General features: G+C 38.4%; 1 protein-coding gene across 1 annotated transcript in view; it reads left to right on the forward strand.

The window, feature by feature from the left end:
* Positions 1–25,766, forward strand: part of LOC114663796 (ATP-binding cassette sub-family A member 13-like) — a 488,511-nt gene that overhangs the window by 309,152 nt on the left and 153,593 nt on the right. The window contains exons 31-33 of the mRNA XM_028817717.2: positions 13,863–13,917; positions 16,986–17,163; positions 22,494–22,609. Coding sequence (XP_028673550.2) covers positions 13,863–13,917; positions 16,986–17,163; positions 22,494–22,609 — 349 coding nt within the window. The remainder of the gene's footprint in view (positions 1–13,862; positions 13,918–16,985; positions 17,164–22,493; positions 22,610–25,766) is intronic.

Below are 25,766 nucleotides of genomic sequence, written 5' to 3' on the forward strand. Positions count from 1 at the left end.
CCCTGTGTATATACAGATTGAATGGTATCAGTCAATGTGGTTAACTATGGAAGATTACCTGTTTTAACACTGAATAATGGAATGTGTCAGTAATACTTGTCAGTTACTAAAAAAATGTAGTCCATGTTTTTTCCCTGGGTAAACAGCTTATTATACTGTACTAGCTGTTTAACTCCGTGCTGTAAAAAGCCTGGGGTCCTAGAAACTATTGAAATCATCAGAAAAAAAAATTAAAAAGTAGAGATATCAGGTAATTGAAAGGAACTACTCTGGGCATCTCTCTCCTAGGAGGATTTGTTTTGCTGATGTGCAAAACGTGTATTAGCAGCAGGAGGAAAAGTAAAAGGGATACCATTTGGCTGATGTTAGCGGCTAAGCAACTTTGTCTTTCTTCTGAGGTTTCGTTTTGGTTACGTGCTGGCTTCGCTTGTGTTATTACCGGCAAAGCGAGATTTCTGTTTCCTCGGAGGTGGAGCCCTTACCCCGACTCCTCCTCTCACTTCCGGGCCGGACAAACAGACACACACACTTCCACGCGTAGACGTTTATATATAAGACTAGCAAAATACCCGCGCTTCGCAGCGGAGAAGTAGTGTGTTAAAGAGGTTATGAAAAAAAAAAAAGGAAACATTTTAAAAATAACGTAACATGATTGTCAATGTAATTGTGTTGTCATTGTTATGAGTGTTGCTGTCTTTTATATATATAATATACACACACACACACACATAAACATATATATACATATACATATATATATATACATATCTACATAGACACATATCTACATATACATACGTATATACACATATACACATCCACATAAACATATATATACATATACAAATTTACATATCTACATATATATATATAGACATACATATATACATACATACATTCACATATATATATATATATATATATATATATATATATATATATATATATATATATATATATATATATATATATATACTGTATATATACATATCTACTTATTGGCTCCTGTATTTAGGATATAGCAGGTTGGATAATGGACGGATGGACATCTGTATGCATAGCCGTATTTGCCCGTTTTCGTTTTTTTTCTTTGTTCAGTAATATTTCAGTAAACCCGGAGCTTGTCAGTTCAAATCCTGGGTACTGACACCACTGTGTGACCCTGAGGAAGTCACTTCACCTGCCTGTGCTGCAAAAAACGAAAAGTAATGTAACAAATTGTACCTCAGATGTTGTAAGTTGGTGGAATAAAGGCATAAGTAAAATAGATAAATATGTATTATACACATAGGAACTATTCATTTATTTTCAGTTAAGTCATCTGCAGCAAACTTTTATAAATGAGGGTTTCTGATTTTTAGATAGTGCAAACTGTTTCTTCTTCATTGACGTTTTCTCTTGGAGAGCTTTTTTCATTTCATTGAAAATGAAAGCAGCAGCTGCCAAAAATATGTAGCTTTCTTATTAATTTTTCAACATTGTGTAAAATAAATGTATAAAGTAACATAAAAGGTTTAAATACTGGTTATCTTTTACACTAAAATATTACTAAAGAGATACAAAAAAAGTAAAATGGATATGTTCTTTTTCTTTAAGGAGATTAAATATTACTGAAGAAAGAAAAAAAAAAATTAAACAGCCAAATGGGGCTATGCATACGAACTTAAAAGGTTTAAATAAAACAGAAATATATATTTTATTTTTACTTGCTTAACTTGTGAAGGGTGTATCCTGTAGCAAAGCCCTAACTTTTTTCGTGAAAGCCCGTTTCAGTAAATAAGTGTTAAAAACAGGTGTAAAGATATTGACAATAAGCTACGCAAACCCAGGAAGACATGGAATCGTTTAAATCAAGTATCATTACATCTTCCTTTCTTAAAGAGAAGTAAGGCAGTACTTATAAGCTTACATATTTATATATAGACATACATATAGATAAATATGTATTATACACATATATTATATATATTATATATATATATATATATATATATATATATATATATATATATATATATATATATCTGAAGCCGTGCAAGCACACTCTTGAGAAAGCAACGTATAGTTGTACAGAAGAAAAGCAATCTTGCCTCAAATGAATGGCAACCTTTTGTAGGTCTATGAACTTAATTTAAACTTTAGGTTTACACGGTGCTTTCTTTCCAAAGTACCTGCACTCATGAATATGTCTGTATGTGTCAGTCGGTCAAATCCACGCGCTTCGCACCGGCGAAGTACTGCTTTTAAATTTTTATTAAGAAGAAAATAAAACATTTTTAAATTGAGGGAAAATATACTAATAACAGTTTGTTAAGGATCAGTTTTTTTGTGAAGCTGCCTTTACTCGAGTGATCACTTCGACCTGACTTGGTGGCCAAGTATAAGCGTTACCTGGTAGCTAACCACCCATACAATCAGATTGTGAATCAGACTACGAATGCCGTGAATGTAATTACACACTCACTGCACTTGCTTACGGTAATCGAACCTCGGACGTCAGCGCTAGAGGGCTTAGCAGCGGTGAAGTATTGCTTTTAAATTTTAATTAAGAACAAAAGAAAACGTCAGAGGTTCGATTCCCGAAAGGGGGTGAAGTGAGTGTCCGGTTACCTACTAGGTAACGCTTATGGTTGGACAGCAAGTGACGTAACATCAGCCACGGTGCCTTCAGTTGTGAGAAGCAGATCATAGAATGATTGAAAATAGTTTTGCATTTACCTTTTTAGTAAAAGGCAAGCTTTTAAGCCTGAGAAATCACCCCGTAAATGCACACGTTTAATTGCACATGTGTTAATATGTATGGTTACACAGTATTAAAAGACAGTGAAGAACGTGATTTACCTTTGTTCCCACGTTTGATAAAAGGCGAGCTTTTAAGCCTGAGAAATCACCCCGTAAATGCACACGTTTAATTGCACGTGTTAATATGTATGCTTACACAGTATTAAAAGACACTCAAAAATTAACGTCATTTACCATCAGCCACGGTGCCTTCAGTTGTGAGAAGCAGATCATAGAATGATTGAAAATAGTTTTGCATTGACCTTTTTAGTAAAAGGCGAGCTTTTAAGCCTGAGAAATCACCCCGTAAATGCACACGTTTAATTGCACATGTGTTAATATGTATGCTTACACAGTATTAAAAGAGTCAAAAATTAACGTCATTTACCTTCGTTCCCGCGTTTGACTCGTGCTGTAAATCTCTTCCTTGTTTTTAGTTCACGTGATTACGTAGGAGGCGTGATGACGCGATACGTGACTCCGCCTCCTCCATTACAGTATATGGACAAAAAATATGTTCCAGTTATGACCATTATGCGTAGAATTTCGAAATGAAACCGGCCTAACTTTTGTAAGTAAGCTGTAAGGAATGAGCCTGCCAAATTTCAGCCTTCCACCTACACGGGAAGTTCGAGAATTAGTGATGAGTGAGTGAGTGAGTCAGTCAGTCAGTCAGTCAGTGAGTCAGTGAGGGCTTTGCCTTTTATTAATATGTATAGATATGGAAGCATAAACACTGTGAGTGATCATGCAACATTTTTTCAGTTGTTATTGTCTATTTGTCTACAGAACACACATTGCAATTCATATTTGAGTGTCAGCCTTCAGTAATGTCAATAATGTGAAGATTTTTCAAGGTGAAAGGAAAACAATGGAGAACATCGTGCCCCTGGGGCTGAAAGGTTGTAATGGAGCACAGGATAGTCTCCTTCTAAAATGACTGAATATCATAAAAAGTTTTGTTTTTTTTTCCTTCCTAGAAACACATGGATATACAGTTTTGAATTATGTGTATAATCTCAAGACTCAGATCAATACTTACTAACACTCTTGTCTTTAAAAATGTCCACATTCAGTAAGTATCTCGGGGTCTTGTTCACGAGTGAGGGAAGAATGGAGCGTGAGATCGACAGGCGGATCGGTGCGGCATCCGCAGTAATGCGGGCATTGCATCGGTCTGTCGTAGTGAAAAAGGAGCTGAGCCGCAAGGCGAAGCTCTCAATTTACCAGTCGATCTATGTTCCTACCCTCACCTATGGTCATGAGCTATGGGTAGTGACCGAAAGAACGAGATCGCGAATACAAGCGGCTGAAATGAGTTTCCTCCGCAGGGTGTCTGGGCTTTCCCTTAAAGATAGGGTGAGAAGCTCAGTCATTCGGGAGGGGCTCAGAGTAGAGCCGCTGCTCCTCCGCATCGAGAGGAGTCAGATGAGGTGGCTCGGGCATCTGATCAGGATGCCTCCTGGACGCCTCCCTGGTGAGGTGTTCCGGGCACGTCCAACCGGGAGGAGGCCCCGGGGAAGACCCAGGACACGCTGGAGGGACTATGTCTCTCGACTGGCCTGGGAACGCCTTGGGATTCTCCCGGAAGAGCTAGAAGAAGTGGCCGGGGAGAGGGAAGTCTGGGCATCTCTGCTCAAGCTGCTGCCCCCGCGACCCGACCTCGGATAAGCGGGAGACAATGGATGGATGGATGGATGGATGGATGGACATTCAGTAAGTTTAAAGCTCTTGTTTCACATTTGGATCCCAGTACCTTTTACTTCTATTTTAAAGCACAAGAGCAGGCCACATAGTTGTTTAAAATTTAATTGTACATAGTTGTAATAAAAAATACTTCAATTTAGAACACAAGTCCATGTGGCAAATTAATATATACCATTAATATGAATAAATATATTTGACTACTAAGCTTATCCTTTAAGCAACTAGATTGGGCTACTCTTGCATGTTGGTATAATTGGGAGTTTTGCATTGTGCGTCTTGTAAACATATATTATAGCATATATTATGGCAGTTTCAGACAGATTTGCTGCTGTAGAGCATTGTCAAGACAGGCCCAGAACTGCAGGGATAAGGACTGTTACTGTTATGACTGAAGGTGCCACAGCACTAAGGAGTTCCAACACTTCCAAAATGCCAACTAGAAGGAGAAATCTCATCAGAACCCCCAGATAGATAAAAAATTGGCTAAGTAGAATCTTAGTAAAATAAACAATTTATTATCACAAAAAGACTCACTAAGTACATGAAGCTCCTCATAGCACACAAGGTAAAAAAAGAGTTACCCGAAAGGGCAATCCAAGGCGAAAAAGTCCCTACACATAATCTGGTGAAGTCAAAAAACAGAGGAAAATGTTCAGAAATCCATCCATCCACCCATTATCCAACCCACTATATCCTAACTACAGGGTCACGGGGGTCTGCTGGAGCCAATCCCAGCCAACACAGGGTTCAAGGCAGGAAACAAACCCCAGGCAAGGCGCCAGCCCAGCGCAGGGCACACACACACACCAAGCACACACTAGGGACAATTAAGGATCGCCAATTCACCTAACCTGCATGTCTTTGGACTGTGGGAGGAAACCGGAGCACCCGGAGAAAAGTAACATTAACATATCTCAATGACTCAAAATTGAACAAAAAAGACAAGAAAAAAAACAAGACTTTTAACTGGCTGAAATTCGAGTGTTACAAGATAAAGCTTAAAACTCTTCTGGCTAAACATTGAGTGGCTTTGGAGTCCAGGAGTGAGTCATGCGGAAAACTTGCCTAATCAAAGAAAGGCACAGTAAAATTTGTGATCTGAGAGAAAGAGTCAGAGCTGCTTAGTGATTGAGAAAGGGTGTGGTTGGTGTGATAATAAAGTGGGTATCCTCCCCAAGAAGTGAAAAGGAATCAAATAAGACTATAAAGGCTACAGGTGTTTGTTATTCACCTCCTTCTGTTCATTCTGTGGTGTGTTTACTAACTGCAGTCATTCTTCCGTCTTATGTTTTTATAATGAGTCTTTAATGTTGGTAATTTGCAATTATTTTGGGTGGGGGACATTTCAGGAGCACTCCAATTCTGACTGTCTTATGTTTTTTAAAGTGATCTATTTGAACAGCTATAGCCCTGTTTGAGTAAGAAGTGATTGTGGCTGTCTCTTTTCAAATAGCTGAAATACAGTAAGGTATACAATTCTCTATCAGTTTCTATGGACTGTAAAGGTGATTTTCTAATATTCATTTTACAATTAATATAGGACCTGCTAGTAGTCAGTTAGTATATGCAGCAAGACCTTAAACATGTTGGCTGGTCCTAATAGGACTTTTTAAGTACCAAACAACAACAACATTTATTTCTATAGCACATTTTCATACAAATGATGTAGCTCAAAGTGCTTTACATGACGAAGAAAGGGAAAAAAGACAAAATAAATACAAATTAGAATAAGGGAACACTAATTAACATAAAAAAAGCAAGGTCCGATAGCGAGGGTGGACAGAAAAAACAAAAAAACTCCAGACGGCTGGAGAAAAAATAAAATCTGCAGGGGTTCCAGGCCATGAGACCACCCAGCCCCCTCTGGGCATTCTACCTAACATAAATGACCCCAATCAGTCTTAATTGTATTCAAGGTTCACATGGAAGAACTTGATGATGACGATCATGTGGACTTCTGGCCTTTAATCCATCAATGTAGGGACATCACGGTGCTTTGATCAGGTGGTGGTGGTGCAGGTCGCCACCCCAGAAACCCGGAAAAAGAACAGAAGAGAAAGTAGGGGTTAGTACGGATTTTGGAGCCACCATGAATATTCATTATAATTAATTGAATATACAGAGCATCAGGATTAAACTAAGATAAAGTTATGAGAAAGCCATGTTAAAGTAATGTTCTTTCAGCAGTGTTTTAAAGTGCTCCACTGTATTAGCCTGGCGAATTCCTATTGGCAGGCTATTCCAAATTTTAGGTGCATAACAGCAGAAGGCCGCCTCACCACTTCTTTTAAGTTTAGCTCTTGGAATTCTAAGCAGACACTCATTTGAAGATATACAGTTGCAATTTGGAGTGTAAGGTGTAAGACATTCCGAAATATAAGATGGAGCGAGATTATTTAAGGCTTTGTAAACCCTAAGCAGTATTTTAAGGTCAATTCTAAATGACACAGGTAACCAGTGTAGTGACATCAGAACTGGAGAGATGTGCTCGGATTTCTTTTCCTAGTTAAGATCCTAGCAGCTGCATTCTGCACTCGTTGCAATCGATTTATGTCTTTTGTTGGGTAGTCCTGAGAGGAGAGCATTGCAGTAATCTAGTCGACTGAAAACAAAAGCGTGGATTAATTTCTCAACATCTTGCAATGTTATAAGGGGTCTAACTTTTGCTATGTTTATTAAGTGAAAAAATGCTGTCCTAGTAATCTGATTAATATGTGATTTAAAATTCAGGTCAGAGTCAATAGTTACCCCTAAATTCCTTACCTCCGTTTTGACTTTTAACCCTAATGCATCAAGTTTATTTCAAATTAACTCATTATATCTATTATTGCCAATCACTAAAATTTCTGTTTTCTCTTTATTTAGTCTGAGAAAATTACTACTCATCCATTCAGAAACACAAGTAAGATATTGTGTCAGTGAATCAAGAGAAACAGTTTCAAGTAAGATCTACCTAAAGTGCATCCACTAGTCACTTAATACCACATAACAAGACTTTAACCAAAGCTTTATTGTATTATGAAGCTCTAAGTGACTATTATGGCAAATCCTTAAAGCCTGTTCTAAAATGTTTTCAATACATCAAAGATTACATTGAGCCCTGTAATGGAGCTTCCTTTCCAGGACAGTTTGCAATTGGTTTCATTTCCATCATCTGAGGAATAAAATTAGACGTTTGCCAGTTTTTCTCATACTTGAATACCCTGCTTGGAGAGATCATACCATGAAAATATATATCTGTGTATACAATAGGCATATTGTCCAGTCAAGTATAACTTTAAATCTGCACAGGTCACACAGCCTTCCAGACAAAGCGTTCAAAGCCGTCTCCAATCTTTTGTCTGTGCAATGTGTTTTATAAAACTCCATGGAAGAGGGAATCTCATTGTGCTTTGTTAGGTGCTAAATGCTGGATTTGCTGAAGCATCTCAAGTAATTTAACTGAAAGCAATGAGCAAATGGTGTAGAGCAGATGGCTTTACTTACTTGCTGCCCCTCTCTATCCCATTGTTCATCCTCCCAGCTGCAGCTTACTCACTCTGTGTTTATTTTGCTTGCTACCCCTTTGATACCAATAGTGTGGAGGATAAATGTGGCAGCACAGCCTTAATGGGAGGCACTGTTAATGAGAGGGAACTAACATTGCTGAGAGTTAAATGTGTGTATCATATTATCAGTGGTTTTTTTATTTAAGAAATTTTTTTGTTAACTTTCACAATCCTAAAACTATATACTTATACTGTATATAGCCATCTTTACATTAGAAAAACATATTGGTCACATTTTTAACCTGCATTAATGGTGCCTACCTAGACTAGCATAGACTAAGCATGAACAACTAGCTATTTGTTAAAAATAAGTCATAAGTCTTTCTAATGGTTAGCAGATGATGAAAGTTTAGATCTGATTATGATGTGTCTCTAGTTGATTAGTATCTATCTCCTATGTCATTTATGCACCTCTTGTTGAACTTGTAAGTAAGAATTTAACTGTACTCTGTACATGTGCCAGTACTACTGCAGTAAAAATAAATATGAGAGACAGCAGGCACTTACTCATTGAACCTGTTTCTACAACAACCATGGGAAGCCAAAAGTTAAGAAAAAAAAATTAAAAACAAAATCAAGATACATGGATAAAAGGAAAATATGAGAAAATATAAAGTAGAAAGTAAGGATATATTGACAGCACCTAGGTTATAAAAAAAACATTTGCTCCCATCAAATATTGTAGGTGTTCTTTATAGATTTGAGGGTGCTGAATCCAAATCTGCCAAGATAATTACTCTATCCTATCCACTGTTTGAAAGATGAAGGTTTAAAATGAAAATATTCTATTTTGTAGAAAAAAGGGTAAGATATTTTAAAAATGTAGCAGTCCAAACTTTATGTTGATTGCCAACTCTGCAACTGAAATGAAGATGGTCAGCTTTTTCTTCACAAGTGGTGTAAGCGACTTTCTCTGTTTTACCGAGATGAATTCTCCACAAAGGTAGCAAAAACAGTCCAGTGTGTTCTTGTAGGCATGTGACATATTGTACTTCCACAAAAGCATGACATTAACATCGTTTGGTATCCTCAGTCCAGATGTCTTTTAAGTGTTGTGAGAAGGAATGACGACATTACAAAGTGGTGAATGCTTTACCCGCCCAGCTTTTTTTGGAAGGTGTTGAAGGCCTGAAATGCAGAAATGAATGTACTGTATATTAACAAATGAAATGAGGCAGAGCAGACAAAACATGAAATATCTTGGGTGTTCATACTGTGTACAACTAAATAAAAATCAAAGTTAATTTAAAAATTACTGCTTTTTTTATTTGCATCTTCCATACTATCCCACCTTTTGCAAATTGTAAATCAACCATCACTGTTACACAGCTGAGATGCTACTGAATTTCAGGAGTGACAGGCAGGATTTATATTTGCAACAGGGATTCCCCTTCACCTCTATTTTTATGCTATCTTCTTCATTTTTTCCCACTTCTATGTGGGGTCAATGTTCTTGATCAAATTTCACTATACAGCTCGGTCCTGCACTTCCTCCTTAGTCAAGTCCCTTTCCTTCAGATCTTCATTTAGTTTATCCATTAGTCTCTGCTGCACTTGGGTCCCAATCCAGGTGGTTCATTGTGTGGTGGGTGTGGCAACGCGCTCTCCACGCCTGCACCCAAACTCTCCTCTCTTCTCTGCTTTGGCCTCGTTCGGTTTCTCTTTCCCTGTACTTTCCATTCTCATCACTCTTTTTCCAACAGATTCCTTGTTTCTCCTCATCAGATGTCCATACCACTTCAACCTACTTTCCTGTACCTTCTTAGAAATCTCTTCCACTTTTGTTGTACCCTTGATTGTTTCATTTATTATTCTGTCTTTTTCTGTCTCTCCACACATCCATCTCAACATTTTCATTTCTGCCATATCTAACTTCTTCTCCTCCGCTCCCTTCATTGCCCATGTCTCAGCTCCATACATCATTGCTGGTCATACCACTGTCTTAAAAAGCTTACCTTCAGCCTCCGCCTTAGTTCTTAGAGTACACAATACCACTGATACCTTCTTCCACGCTGCACTCTATGGGTTATCTCTGTGTCTAATTTTCCATCCTGAGCTACCACTAATCCTAGATATTTAAATGTATCCACTCTTTTCAGTATTTCTCAGTAGAGGCTAATTTCTGAATAATGATCATCATTAAACCTCAAATATATTGTCTTTATCTTCAACCCTCCATCTTCCAAAGCCCTCCTGTATTCTTTCATCTTCCTCTCCCCTTCCTCTTTTCTGGTGAGACACAACACAATGTCATCACCAAAAAGCCTGCACCAGGGGATTGGTCTTTTTATCCCTGTGACTCAACACATCCATTACCAGATCAAAGAGGTAAGGACATAACAAAGGTCTCTGGTGCAGACCTACTCTTACTGGGATCTTATCTTTTATATTCTATCAAAAAAAAAATTTGTAAAACCAGTAACTTTTGTTATCTCCATGAAGGAACTGTGTGTATTCTTTTATTGTTTGCTTACTTGTTACCTGGTCAGCACAATGGATGGATCAATTTGTCCATGCATATTTCTTTATAAACCATTTAAACAGTTTCATATTTACTGGGCAAAGCAAAAGGCATCTTTCTAACCTTCTAAATATGATATCCTGCCTATTCTAATTTAATAAGAAGAAACTACCGACTGAGAGCACAAATGCGTAGCAAATTCTTCATTTTGTGTTGTTTCCATCTCAATTAAAATTAAAAACAAGGGAAAATGGCCATTATTCAGCTGCAAATATATTTCAGGTGACATTCCGAGCATGAAAAATACTTGTACTGTTTTTCTGTACATTTTTTGCTGAATCCAATTTGTCGCAGAAACAGTCTGTGGCAGAGAAATTCCAATTTCAGAAATGGATTTAGTATACCAAAGTCTATAAAGTGTGATGATGCTTTTGGTGCAGAGCAGCGTTATCTCTCAGTATCTGTCTATCTATTTTTGTCTCAGTTATTAACTGATAATTGTTTACTTCATGTGCTCACTGTTTCAAGTTCAAAAAAAAGTTTCCTATAAAAATCTGCCCAATAACACTGTCTTTTCTATACTGGAGCACACATTGTTCTCTGTGCTGTAAACTGAACAAAGTCATGTGAAAGCTTATTACCAGAAAATGTATTACTGATTGCCTTGCCAAAGTAGATGCTGTGGCAGCAGCCATGTATGTCTCCATGGTGAGTTTGATTTGCCTTTTTTTTTTTGTAACTACATTTAAAATCGACTCATACATTTACGTTTCCATCTTAGTGCACTGAAGGTCAGCCATAGTCCATAAATTGCGTGATATCATCCAGAGTGGGTTCAGTGAGTTGGTCTCCTCCTCTGATCTGTTGATTTGGTAGACAAATAGAAATGAGTTTAGTGAGGCCATAATCCATTACAAGCTTTTCTAATTTTTTTTTCCACAGCTACGGACATAAGTTATTTAGGCAGGTTAATTTTTTTTTCTCATCTTCCAGCCTCTACAGTGATTAAAGTGTACAGATCAGACAGTTGAGGGCAATGTGAACCATAAAATGTGTGTAGGGTTTTTGAATGTTTTTTTTAAACAACACTCTTGTTGTTTTATGTTTTTTACATTCTTAAAATCCCTGCACACATTATATTTACTGACCTGTATCACAAAGCCTCTGATGGAAAGCTGTGTCTTGGCCATGACAATTGAGGTCATATTTTTTTAGCTTGTCCTGAAGCGAACTGTCAGAGTTGCTGATTTCCCTGCCATTCTCTGTACACCTGGTGATATATAGCTTGAAGGCCTTGCCGCATGCTTTATACATTGGAACAGTTCTAACTTGTCCAGTTTTTAGATCAGTGACTTGATTTTTGAGAAGCTGGCATTCTCTTGCAAATGAACAAATAAGATATTGTTTGGTTTTTGTGGGAGATACAAATTAAGTACAGGCCATGTTTCAGCTTTCCCTGTATGCTCAATGCAAAGTAAATCTAGTGTCACTCATTTAAAAATGTTCACTTTCAAATCTGCTTAATTCATTTTAGTGTTGTAGGGGGTTCAGAGCCCATCATGGCAGCACTAGGTGCAAAGTGAGAAACAATGTTGGACAAAGTGCCAGTCCATCACAAGACGCACACCCACACAGGACAATTTAAAATCAACATGAAACCTCATCTGTACACTCTTTGGGGTGAAGGTACATAGGGAGAACAAAACTCCATACAGACAGTGACTTGGGTCGGATTTGATTCCATATCACCGCATCTTTGAGACATCTGCACTAACCCATTGTGCAGCCCTAAATCAATAAATCAAACTATATAAATTAAATCTTGAACTTTTTAGTTCATGTCATATTTATATAAAAATTAGCGAATATTTCATACATTAGCACTATTCACAGCACCACCATATAACCCCATCACTCTCCCCTGTGACCCTACACTCAGCTTTCCTCCTGACCTTAATTAATTGAACCTTTTGCTTGTTGTGGCTTCAAACCCCCTACTGATGTCACTTCATTGGCTGCACTGACACCAAACTAGAACTTCCTCTGGTACTTCTGCATTCATAAGCCCAGAGTTGCTCTGATAGGGTCTGGTGTCCCCAGCTTCCCATTTTTATATCCTGCCCCTCACTGTCCATTTCTGCCTGACATCATTTTTAAATGGGTAACCTTCTGATCTGATGGTATCTGATCTGATGGTATCACCTTTCAGAGAGGATGGATTCATCTCTTCACACTTCACTATGGCCACTACCTCTCTTTTTCAGAGATTTGTTGTCTGATTACCACACATGACAGCTTTTATCTGCCCCTTAATACCCTCTGACGTCTTCCATGGCATTGAAAAGTAGCTCTCCTTATGATGGTGTGCTTCTGTCTCTCTTATTTTGTTGTTTGCTTGGGTGTTCTCCTGAACACATTGCCACTTTAGTTCTACCTTTGTGTCTTGAAATTTCTACCATATTGAGTTCACCAGTTCTTTTCTAGGGAGTTTAATAATATTAAACACACATTTACTTTGGGATATTTTAGAGAAACTAATTGCTCTAACAGTATAGCCTTAACAATTGAGAATACCTGGTGTATTAAAAACGCATGGAAAGGCAGTTTATTTAAGGAATTAGAATTGGGAAACAGAAAGAGGTTAGAGTAAACAAGCCAAGGGTATAACTGAGAATCAAATAAACTAATAAACAAGGCCCAGGATGTGAAACAATAATCATGGTCAAAGAGCAGACCAAGAAGATCGGTTAACTAAATACTCATATAATCAAAGCCAAGACATATAAGAAAAATCACAGTTGGAACCAAAAAAGAATTTGTAACCAGTGAGCCTATAATACATAATGTCACTAGAGTTTTAGGTTAAATCCACAAACTTCGATAACCAGGGAGTCCAAGGGGGGCTGATCCTTAATACCAATTGACCCGTGATGTCATGTCATACATGACCCCAGATGTCCCCTCTAACAACCACATAGCAACTGTTAGTCCCAAGGCAATAATCTCATAATGGTGGTGCTTACAGAAAGAACAAAATGGGATAGCAGAGAAAGTATGTTACATAAGTAAACGTGCATTGAACAATAAATGAAATGTGATTTCTGAATCTCTACAAGACCTAGAATGATATACAATTTATTATTTGAGCCTCAGGAACCATTTTGAAAAATTAAAAATGAGTAAAATCATGACTGTTTGAGAAAACTCACTTACTTTATTAAGAGGCAGAAAATGGAAACCCACATCAGGAATCAAACTGGAGTCCAGCTGGTATGGGGTAACAATGATACGCTAACTGTACTATTGTGTCAGCCTACTAGGAATTGATATCAAGTGACCTTTTATTTTTTTTCTTTTTCTTTTAGGTATTTCATTATATTCCCAGCCATATGGTGGATCTTTATTGGATGAAGACAGAATGTAAGAATTTGTTTTTCCATCTCTATTTCACGCTTTTGTTTGAAATACATACTAAATAGGAACAGAAATTCTGTGCTTGCCTGAATGCCATGCTCTCTTTCTTTTGTTTTTCACCACTTGACTGGACCGGGGTTCATAGTGAACGGCATATAACAATCAAGCAGGTGACTTTGCAGCACATTGAATGACTCTTACATCACTGGTCTAAGTGTACATGAACAGATGAGTATTCAGTTAGGTGTGAGTGTACCCTCATTAACCGCTTTTATTGAAAGCCCAGTTTCAGGTCCATATGGTGACCCAAAGTAAAGTAACAAAAAAAAAAAAAAAAATCAAGCTACAGTACTTACCCAACAATGGCTTTGTGGAGCATCAGAATGACTGGATAATGTATAGACACATACTTGGTAGAGGATCTTCTTCTTCTTTCCACTGCTATCGTTAGGGGTTGCCCCAGTGGATCATATTTTTCCATATCTTCCTGTCTTCTGCATCTTGCTCTGTTACACCCCTCAAGTGCAAGTCCTCTCTCACCACATCCATAAACCTTCGCTTAGGCCTTCCTCTTTTCCTCTTGCCTGGCAGCTCTGTCCTTAATGTCCTTCTCCCAAAATACCCAGCATCTCTCCTCTGCACATGTCCAAGCCAACGCAAGTGAGTATGTTTCCATCTTTATCCTTTATCACCCTAACCTGCTGCACATCTTTCCCAGCTCGGTCCCTCTGTCTAGCCAATCAGTACAGGTCCTTTTCTCCCTCCTTAGTGTCCAACCTCTCATACAACTCATCATACACCTTTTCTTTAGCCTTCGCCACCTCTCTCTTCACCTTGCGCCTTATCTCCTTGTCCTCTTGTCTACTTTCTGCATCTCTCTGACTATCCCACTTCTTCTTTGCTATCCTCTTCCTCTGTATACTCTCCTGTACTTCCTCATTCTACCACCAGGTTTCCTTTTCCCCCTTTCTCTTTCCAGATGTCACGCCAAGCACCCTTCTTGCTGTCACCCTTACTACAGCTGTAGTTTTTCAGTTGTCTGGTAACTCTTCACTGTCACCCAGTGCCTGCCTCACCTACTCCCTAAACTCAACCTTGCAGTCTTCCTTTTTCAACTTCCACCATTTGATCCTTGGCTCTGCCCTCACTCTCTTCTTCTTCTTGATCTCCAACATCATCCTACAAACCACCATCCTATGCTGTTTAACTACACTTTCCCCTGCCACCACTTTGCAGTCTTCAGTCTTCTTCAGATCAACTCTTCTGCATAGGATGTAATCTACCTGTATGCATCTTCCTCCACTCTTGTACGTAACCCTATGTTCCTCCCTCTTCTTAAAATATGTATTCACCACAGCCATGTCCATAATTTTGGCAAAATCCACTATCCTCTGACCTTCTTCATTCCTCTCCTTGACACCATACCTACCCATCACCTCCTCGTCTCCACTGTTCCCTTCACCAACATGTCCATTGAAATGCCCTCCAATCACCACTCTCTGTCCCTTGGGTACACTGTCAATCACTTCATCCAACTCACTCCAGAAATCTTCTTTCTCATCCATTGCACACCCAACTTGCGGAGCTTATGCACTAACAACATTCATCATCATACCTTCAATTTCCAGCTTCATAATTATCACTATGTCTGACACTCTTTTCACCTCAAAAACACTCTTGACATAATGTTCCTTCAGAAGAACTCCTGCCTCAATTGTCCTCCCATCTACACCATGATAGAATAATTTGAATCCACCTCCAATCCACCAGGCCTTACTCCCTATCCATTTAGTCTCTTGCACACACAATATATCAACCTTCCTTCTCTCCATCATATTGGCTAACTCTCTCCCCTTACTAGTCATACTGCCAACATTCAAAGTTCCTACCCTCAGTTCCACTCTCTTTACCTTCCTCCTCTCCTCCTGCCTCTGGAGACGTCTCCCCACTCTTATTCTCCTTCTTCTGCCAAAAGTAGCCCAATTACCACCAGCACCCTATTGGCTAACAGGACTGGTGGTGGCTGTTGTTAACCCCGGACTCGGCTGATCCAGTAAGGAAATCTGTATTGTTGTCTGCATATTGATCTGGCAAAATTTTATAGCGGATGCCCTTTCTGATGTTACACTCCCCATTTATCCAGGCTTGGGACCGGCACGAAGAAACACACTTTGCACACACACACCCCTTTGCCTGGGTTATACAGTATTTGATAGAGGATATTAACTACAAAAGCAGTAGCTGACAAACTTCAAAGCCATAAAAGGAATACACAACAGATCATGTAAATATGTTTGCTGTTTTATGCAAGATGTTAAAGTAGGCATGTAAACACGGTAATGATATTTGATTTGGCAGAGATCTTCATACTGAGAAGATAATGAGTTCTACCTCACTTTCCTAAAATGATTAAATCAAAAATGCTGCAGTACCATATATTTCCATTTGAAAGGAAAATTCAATTACAAATCAAATACAGACCAGTAAAAGGAAAAGCTTGTTGGATGTATGAAATTTAAACATTACACGTGATCTTAAGGGATATTGCCAGTATGTTAAGTGAATGACAATGCCAGGGGTTTGTGTTTCAGCTTGGAACATTGGACATTTATTTTCACAAAGATCTATAAAATAAGGTACCAAGTAATAATCTAGATCCTCAAACCTTGTCTAGATATTTCACAGAAGGTAAGAGAAGGAGAATAGAAAAGTATGTGAGGCTTGAATAGCCTTTTCTTGTCAAAACTTTCTTTTGTTGTAAACAAGCTTATCCTCTGACAAGCACTATTCATGAAATTGTTTTTAAAAGTCACCTTTTTAAAATATATATATAGATATCACACACATGATTTTTAAAACACATCATTTGTCATTATTGCCTGTGTTAGTTACCTTTCAGTGATATTTAAAAAGCAATGGAAATGCTCAAGCATGCATCAGTCATTTCACAAATCTTTTTTTTCCCCCTAAATACTTGAGCTCCGTTTTCTGACGGCTTCCTCACAAGTGCAGAAAGAAGAGCACAATACAAAGCACAATTATTTATAAGAATTTTTTTTTTTTTGTATTTACAGTCAAGAAAGCATACGTCAGTGTGGGGTTTCCATGTGTATCCTGTTGGGCTTTTCAATTGTCACTGCAAGCATTAGCACCGCCATTGTGAGAGACAGAGTGTCCGGCAACAAGAGGGTGCAGCACATCTCGGGACTTCACCATGCAACGTACTGGTTTGCTAATTTTCTGTATGACATGGTAAGGATCTCAAAGTAGGACAGTGGTCCAAACGGGCTCAAAAATCTCAAAGTGATATAAATTTGGTCCTACCCTTAGAATGAGGAGTAAAAGCATTTTATCAATTTTCCAAATTTAGGAAACTAGTCCTAGCTTCACCAGGGTTTCAGAGAGGCTGTGAGCTCTCCTAACTCACTAGACACTTCCAGAAGATAGTGTTCAGGTACAGATAACTTGAAAAACTCAGTTTTCTTTAGAAATCATTTGCCTTCATTAAATACACAAACCATATAATGTATTGAATGTTGACTGAACTTCACTGCTGCTTCATTGAATACTGCTAAAAAATGTGTATCGTTAAAAGTGAAACTGGAAAAAGGTTTTAGGGTGTACATTTAAATAGACTGCTCACAGCTGTGTCATATTGCTGTACTTGATTTGCATATCACATAGTGTGTCGGTATATATGTGGATATAGCACAGAGATCACCTCAGCAGTTGGAAGTTTATGGCGTGTGTTCTCAGTATTGTATCTGTTAAATAGGTAAGGCTGATCCTGGGTGTTCCTTGTAAAAGACAAGAACACCACAACAGCAGACTGCATCCTGATGGTAGTAAATACTTTAGAGTGTGATGTGAAGAAGAGCTACAGTGCATCCGGAAAGTATTCACAGCGCATCGCTTTTTCCACATTTTGTTATGTTACAGCCTTATTCCAAAATGGATTCAATTCATTTTTTTCCTCAGAATTCTACATACAACACCCCATAATGACAACGTGAAAAAAGTTTACTTGAGATTTTTGCAAATTTATTAAAAAGGCACACACCTGTCTATATAAGGTCCCACAGTTGACAGTTCATGTCAGAGCACAAACCAAGCATGAAGTCAAAGGAATTGTCTGTAGATCTCCGAGACAGGATTGTCTCGAGGCACAAATCTGGGGAAGGTTACAGAAAACTTTCTGCTGCTTTGAAGGTCCCAATGAGCACAGTGGCCTCCATCATCCGTAAGTGGAAGAAGTTCGAAACCACCAGGACTCTTCCTAGAGCTGGCCGGCCATCTAAACTGAGCGATCGGGGGAGAAGGGCCTTAGTCAGGGAGGTGACCAAGAACCCGATGGTCACTCTGTCAGAGCTCCAGAGGTCCTCTGTCGAGACAGGAGAAACTTCCAGAAGGACAACCATCTCTGCAGCAATCCACCAATCAGGCCTGTATGGTAGAGTGGCCAGACGGAAGCCACTCCTTAGTAAAAGGCACATGGCAGCCCGCCTGGAGTTTGCCAACAGGCACCTGAAGGACTCTCAGACCATGAGAAAGAAAATTCTCTGGTCTGATGAGACAAAGATTGAACTCTTTGGTGTGAATGCCAGGTGTCACGTTTGGAGCAAACCAGGCACTGCTCATCACCAGGCCAATACCATCCCTACAGTGAAGCATGGTGGTGGCAGCATCATGCTGTGGGGATGTTTTTCAGCGGCAGGGACTGGGAGAATAGTCAGGATAAAGGGAAAGATGACTGCAGCAATGTACAGAGACATCCTGGATGAAAACCTGCTCCAGAGTGCTCTTGACCTCAGACTGGGGCGACGGTTCATCTTTCAGCAGGACAACGACCCTAAGCACACAGCCAAGATATCAAAGGAGTGGCTTGAGTACAACTCTGTGAATGTCCTTGAGTGGCCCAGCCAGAGCCCAGACTTGAATCCGATTGAACATCTCTGGAGCGATCTTAAAATGGCTGTGCACCGATGCTTCTCATCCAACCTGATCGAGCTTGAGAGGTGCTGCAAAGAGGAATGGGCGAAACTGGCCAAGGATAGGTATGCCAAGCTTGTGGCATCATATTCAAAAAGACTTGAGGCTGTAATTGCTGCCAAAGTATTGAGCAAAGGCTGTGAATACTTATGTACATGTGATTTCTCAGTTTTTTTATTTTTAATAAATTTGAAAAAAAAACCTCAAGTAAACTTTTTCATGTTGTCATTATGGGGTGTTGTGTGTAGAATTCTGAGGAAAAAAATGAATTTAATCCATTTTGGAATAAGGCTGTAACATAGCAAAATGTGGAAAAAGTGATGGGCTGTGAATACTTTACGGATGCACTGTAAATGTGAAAAGTATCCGAATCCAAGAAAGGCCAACAAGGGTCTGTCCTCTCGGTCCTCAGGCCTGGTTGTTTCTCCTACTGCATTTACAATTTGACTAAATTTATTGTTGATAAGCAAATAGCTACAGTATATGTTTTACTTTATGTATGATTTCTGACTTTTAAGGACATTCAGTCTCTTAAAGCAGATACTACTGATATAATATAATTATTTATAGAATATGCTTCTGTATGAATAACTCTGCAGTTTGGGGTGCAGCAGTTATTGCTGCTGCTTCTGTAGTCCTGAGTTAAATTCCATGCCTGGTTGCTGTTTGTTGAGTTCCACATCCTCCCCTTGTCTTTGTTGGTTTTTCTCTGGGTGCTCCAGTTTTCCTACCACATCACCAAGACAAGTAGGTAAAACTGTTAACTCTGAAGTGACCCTCAAAGAGTTTGAGTGGGATGTGCAATGGACTGGCACCCCATTTTGTATTTAACCTTCCTTGTGACCTGTTGTCCTGTGACCCTGAGCAGGTGTATTAATGAAGGAACAGATGATTTGGTAACACTTTAGTTCAGGTACTGCAAAAACACATTTTTTTTACTCTTAATGTAGCTAGACCTTAACAAAGGCATCTTCTGGTCTTAATTACAGTAAATTAGGATCAGTAAATGCGTTATTCACATCTGTGCTGTGTGGCAAATTAAGAGCCTCTAATATGCTGGTAAAATTACCGTATATACTTGTGGATAAGTTGGGACATGATTTCATTGTATCATTTTTTGTATTTTATAATGTCGTGTCGTAAAAGTCGAATTCGGAAAACTCACGCTATTGGTCCAAGAGATTATGATATGCTAAAGCAAAACCTGAGAGAATAACCACGGAGCACACAGCCTTTTTTTTCTATGTGGGTGTGGCAATGCGCTGTACCAGCAGGTACTCCTAACCTCTCTCTCTCTTTATTGTGCCTACGTGACTACACTGTAATACCGAACTATTCCGAAGCAACATTTGCACTGATTTTATGTTTTTTGTATCTCACACCCTCATACACCTTTATTGTAAGAGCATCCCTTATCTACGATGGAGCGTTTAATCAGAAGAAATTAAGAAGCTGGTTTGAAATTAAATGTCGTTGAAGTAGCGAAAGAAATTGGTAACTACACTGCTGCAACAAAATTCGATGCATCTGAGAAACTGATGCGAGATTGGAGGAGGCAAGAAGATGTAAAAAAAAAAAACTTTTCAGTGTCACATTTTTGAACAGCCGTATAAGTCGGGGTCTGATTTTATGATCGATTTTTCAGGTTTCAAGAGACTTATATGTGAGTATATACGGTATTTGTGAATATGAAGGATTCACAAGTCTTATCCTGAAGTATGTAATATCATATGACGTATGTCTCACTTAAGCCACCTCTGACCATTCCAAAGTGGTTATTTTAATAAGGTACATTGCTCAGAGATGAATAGCAACTTTACTGAGGCTTTATACAAATAATTCTTTGTTAAGGTCTTGTTACATAAGAGTAAATGAATAATAGATGCATTTTTGCAGTATCTAAACTAAAGTGTTTCTGATGATTTGAGTAGTAAAGCTTTTTAAAAATTATTTTTTGAACAATTTCTATAAAATACATGATTTTAACATTAACAATGACTTGTTTGTTCTCTATAAAATCCAAGTGCAGAGTTCTGTAATAACTTGTTAGAAACCTTTTGGGACCTAATGAAGTAAGGAGCTTTTTCCAGAATAACACAATAATTGGGGTGGTACAGTGGCTAGTGATGCTGCCCCTCAAATTTAGAATCCTGCATTCAAGTCACATGCCTGGTCACTGCCTAATTCTGCTTTTATGTGTGTGGTATTTTCTCCTGATAGTTCAGTTTTCTCCTACATCTTCTATTCTGTAAAATTAAGTTATATATTTTTATATATTGTTTATCATTGTGCCAGATAGTGCTGATGTGTTTCATGCTGGCTGGATTTGCAATTAAGACTTGTACTGAACTCTGTACAGTGTACGATACTAGTACATCACAAAGATGTGTGTTAGGTTAGGTTAACTGACCACTCTAAATAGGCCTGGTGTGTCAGAGAGCATGCCCTGCGATGGTCTTGTGCCCTGTATTTTCTGCTTTGCACCTAATGTTGCTAAGTTAGGCCTCAGCCTCCACAATCTAAATAAAATTAAGCAGGTCTCAGAATGGTATGTTACGCTATGATTAGAAAGTTCTTTATTTAGATAATACTTGAATAGTCTGAAGTATCATTGAATCTATATTACCATAATTGTAGGTTAAGAAAGGGTTAAGGTTAAGTTTTCTGTCCTCTTTCTTTAAGATTAGGTTTTGGGGTTACTGTTGCTGCCCCTTTTATTGAGGTTAAGGTTAGCGTTTTAGATCTGGGGTTAGTCTTCTTTATCTTCTTTTATCTTGTCTATTCCTCCCTACATCCTCTTAAGATTAGGTGCTGAGTTACTGATTTAATATTAGGCATTGGGGTTACTGTTGCTGCCCCATTTTGTGGGGTTTGGTTTTGGTTTGGGGTTAGTTGTCCCTCTCCTGCTATTGTCTATTATATTCCTATCTATATCTTTTTAAGATTAGGTACTAAGTTACTGATTTAAGATTTAGGCAAGGGGGTTATTGTTGCCACTTCCCCTGTGAGGTTAAGATAAGGGTTTTTTTATCTAGGGATAGCTATTCTATCCTCTATTTTTTCGTTTTAATTTTCTTTATTTATTTATAGGTGAAATGATCCTTTTATGCATTTATATTATTAAGTTTTAGTCCCTTATAAATTGCTTGTATTGTCCCCTTTCCTATTGTCTATAATAGTCTCCTGTGCACCTTTGTTTATGTTATATCTTAGTTTATTCTCTATACTTCCATTATATGCTTTTTTTGGGGGCTGTAGTTGGTTTTTACAGAATCCTCTTGTTTAATCATCTTAGTTTTTTGCTAAAAATTTTTTTTTTGAAAATTAGGGTTAGGTGCCAGTCTATGCTCGCTATCTGTGTAACTATGCAGATAAAGAAATACTCAGCATGTAATTACAACAGTTCTAAAAATGCAAGTTCCCCTTAGATTCTTTCCATTGCATTAACCTATTGGATGTGGCAGAGTGAGTCCACTTATATTCTGCAGCATGCTGGTTTGAAGAGATTGTACCAGGAGGATTAGTAAGATGATGTTGAGTTGCTGACAGCTGCATACAAACAGCTTCAATTCCTCTACTTGTTTTCCTCCCAGGTGTTCTACCTCATCCCGGTTGGTCTGTGTGTCAGCATCTTTGCAGCCTTCCAGCTGTCAGCCTTCACATTTCGTCAGAACCTGGCAGCAACTGCCCTCCTGCTGATGCTTTTTGGGTAGGATTTTGAAAATTTAACTCACACCCCCCCCACCCCCCAACACCCCCATCTCAACCGACAAAGGTAGGATTCAGGGATGGCATAAACAGAATGCATGTATGTGTTTTATATAACGCTGTCAAGTTAAATCCATGTATTCAAGTTTTACATACTGAACAGGATTGAAGGCCTGTATTATAAATCTCAAAACATTTCAAATTAGAGGAAAATCTATAAATACAGCATTTCATTAAAGTGTTATAGAGAATTAAGTAGAAAGTACTGTACAATTTATGCTTGAAAGAGCACAAAATGATGTATTATAGACACAATTACAAGAGAATGAACCCAGGTGGAAACATAAGAAATATTTTAAGATGTGGAGGTTAAAGAACAGAGTAGGAACAGGGAAAATTTTAATCAAGGGACAGATAACAGGTCAAAATATTGTGAGACATGCTAGTAGTTTCTGATTGTTTAGTTATTACATTTACTGATACTATTTTTCTAAATCTAATTTAAGATGACCCATTATCTCTTGCTATAACCTCAGACTTTAAATATTTCCCCAAGTAACGCTACCTCAGTACACAGCTATACCACATGCACTTCAGAGGTCATCCACCTGAAGCTATGTGTGTTTGTGCCTGGCAAGTACTTGAATAGGAGACCATCTAGCAGAAGCTTGGGGTGCTGCTGGAAGAGGTGTTGGTGACACCTGCAGGATGTGCTTTCCCCGTGGTGTGAATATAGATCCCAATGCCCCAGTGTAGTGACGGGGACACTGAACTGCTAAAATGGTGCCATCCTGTGCATGAGATGTTAAACCGAGGTGCTGACTCTGTGGTCAAAAAAGATCCCTGGGTATCCTTTGTAAAGAGCAGGGTGTGTCCCGATGTCCAGGCATAGCCTAGTCAAGTCTCTAATTGTCTCTCTTCTCACACCACTTCACCACCTAACAGCTGATACAGTATGTGGTGAGAATACTGGTGCAAAAATGGCTGCTGTTGCATCATCCAGGTGGATGCTACACATTATTAGTGGTTGAAGCGGCTCCCCACACACTGAACTGCTATGAGTAGTGAGAAAAGCGCTATATAAATGTAAAGAATTATTATCATAATATTGTGAAGAGGGGGGCTGAATGCACTGTTTGGCCTCAATTCTAAGTGTCACATCTGGAGAAAACCAGGCACCACTCATCATCTCTACAATACTATTCCAACGATGAAACACAGTGACAGCATCTTGCTGGGTGTTTGTTTGTTAGTGCAGGGACTGAGAGACTAGTCAGTTTTGAGGGAAAGCTTAACAGAGCAAAGTACAGAGATATCCATAATGAAAACCTGCTCCAGAGTGCTTTGGACCTCATAATGAGCCAAAGGTTCACCTTTCTACAAAACGATGACCCTAAGTACAAAGCAAACACAACGCAGGAGTGGCTTAGAGACATCTCTGGGAATGTTAGTGAGTTGCCCAGCCGAAACCTGGACTTGAACCCATTTGAACATTTCTGTAGAAACCTGAAAACCTGTTCACCGATAGTCTCCATATAACCTTACATAGCCTGAGAAGATCTGCAGATATGAATGGCAGAAAAATCCCCAAAGTTTATGTACGCAAAGCTTGTCACTTCAAACCCAAGGAGACTCCAGACTGTAATGGCAGCCAAAGATGCTTCAATGAAGTAGTGAATAAAGGGTCTGAGTATTTGTGTCAATTGGATATTTCAGGTTTGTATTTGGAAAAATTTATAACTCCTGTTTTCGCTTTGTCAGTCAGGGGTGTTGAATGTTGTTTGATGTGAGGGGAAAAAATAATCTAAATGACTTTAGCACACTATTACAACATAGCAAAAGTGTAAAAAGTGATGGGGTCTGAATACTTTCTAAATCCACTGTATGTTGTGATTTTATATGCAAAGAACAATTAAACCCATATGAATACAGTATTTACCAAATCAGCCAAAGAAATAATATACAGTCACAGAAACCATATTTTACAGTCTTAAAACCAGGCAGGATTTAGCATCCCTCAGAGAATCTTGAACTTCGTTCAAACAAAAGGCCATACAGAACATACATGATACACTTCACTGTCTTTATTCTACCTAATGCGTATCCTTCCATTTGAGTCATCCATTTTTATAGTTCAATGTCTCTCCTCCAAATGAAAGTAATCCTTAGCAGGAAAAAGGACAATATTACTCTTAAATAACCCTTAGTATCTTGTAATCTCACAAAAATCCTTCTTTACGCTTTATCTTCTTCATTATATTAAAAAAGTTTTCCGTCATGTCAGCATTATTCAGCCTTGACCACTCCCCTCCACACTGCTTGCCCAATCATTACTCCTAATGCGCACATCCTCTCTCCATACCACCCTATGACACTCACAGTGCTAGCTCGCCCCTCAGCACAGTTGGTTATAATGACAAGGCAGAAAAGCAAATGATCTATTAAAGAATTTTAGATCAAGATAGAAAAAGAGTAGCAAGATAATGAACATTAAGAAAGAAAATGAATCGTCCAATAAATGAGAAAGAGAAAAATATACCGAACAATATTCGAACAGAAATGCAAAAAAGCAACATTTATAGAATGTAAGTTAGAGGATAAAGTTATTCATAATATTGCTTTTGATGAAATATTAATGTAATTAAATTTTTTATTTACTTTTATTACATTTTATTATGTTAAACTTTTTTACTTCTACTTTTACTTTTTACTGTGTTTTATTATTCATTGGTATTTAAAATAGACAGTTATAGTGAAATACTCAAGTACCTGATTTTCTGTCTATATTAGACCAAACCGTCTTCCTCCCGTGCCCCGCATACTCTTCTATATATCATCTCTTTAAATAGAATCGTATTCTGTAACGGAGAAGCATCCAGACGCCCTTTGAGCAGCTCAATCATGAGATGCCAGGCGTTGCCGAGCGAAGTGAAAACAAATACCCACTGGATGTACTTTATTTGCATGTCTTTTCCTGTACAAAAAAAACAAAAAGGGTTACAGCTACAAAGGTCTACCAGGGATTTTCTTAGAGTGAGCTGCCCTTTTCTCTACTATTTAATATTCGTTCATATAACAGCAGCATAAAGAAACATAGATGTTCACATACAGAAATCATTCTTTTTCGACATCATTATGATTCTTAAATGTAAAATTAG

The sequence above is a fragment of the Erpetoichthys calabaricus genome, chromosome 13 (assembly GCF_900747795.2).
Source record: "Erpetoichthys calabaricus chromosome 13, fErpCal1.3, whole genome shotgun sequence".
Lineage (NCBI taxonomy): Eukaryota > Metazoa > Chordata > Cladistia > Polypteriformes > Polypteridae > Erpetoichthys > Erpetoichthys calabaricus.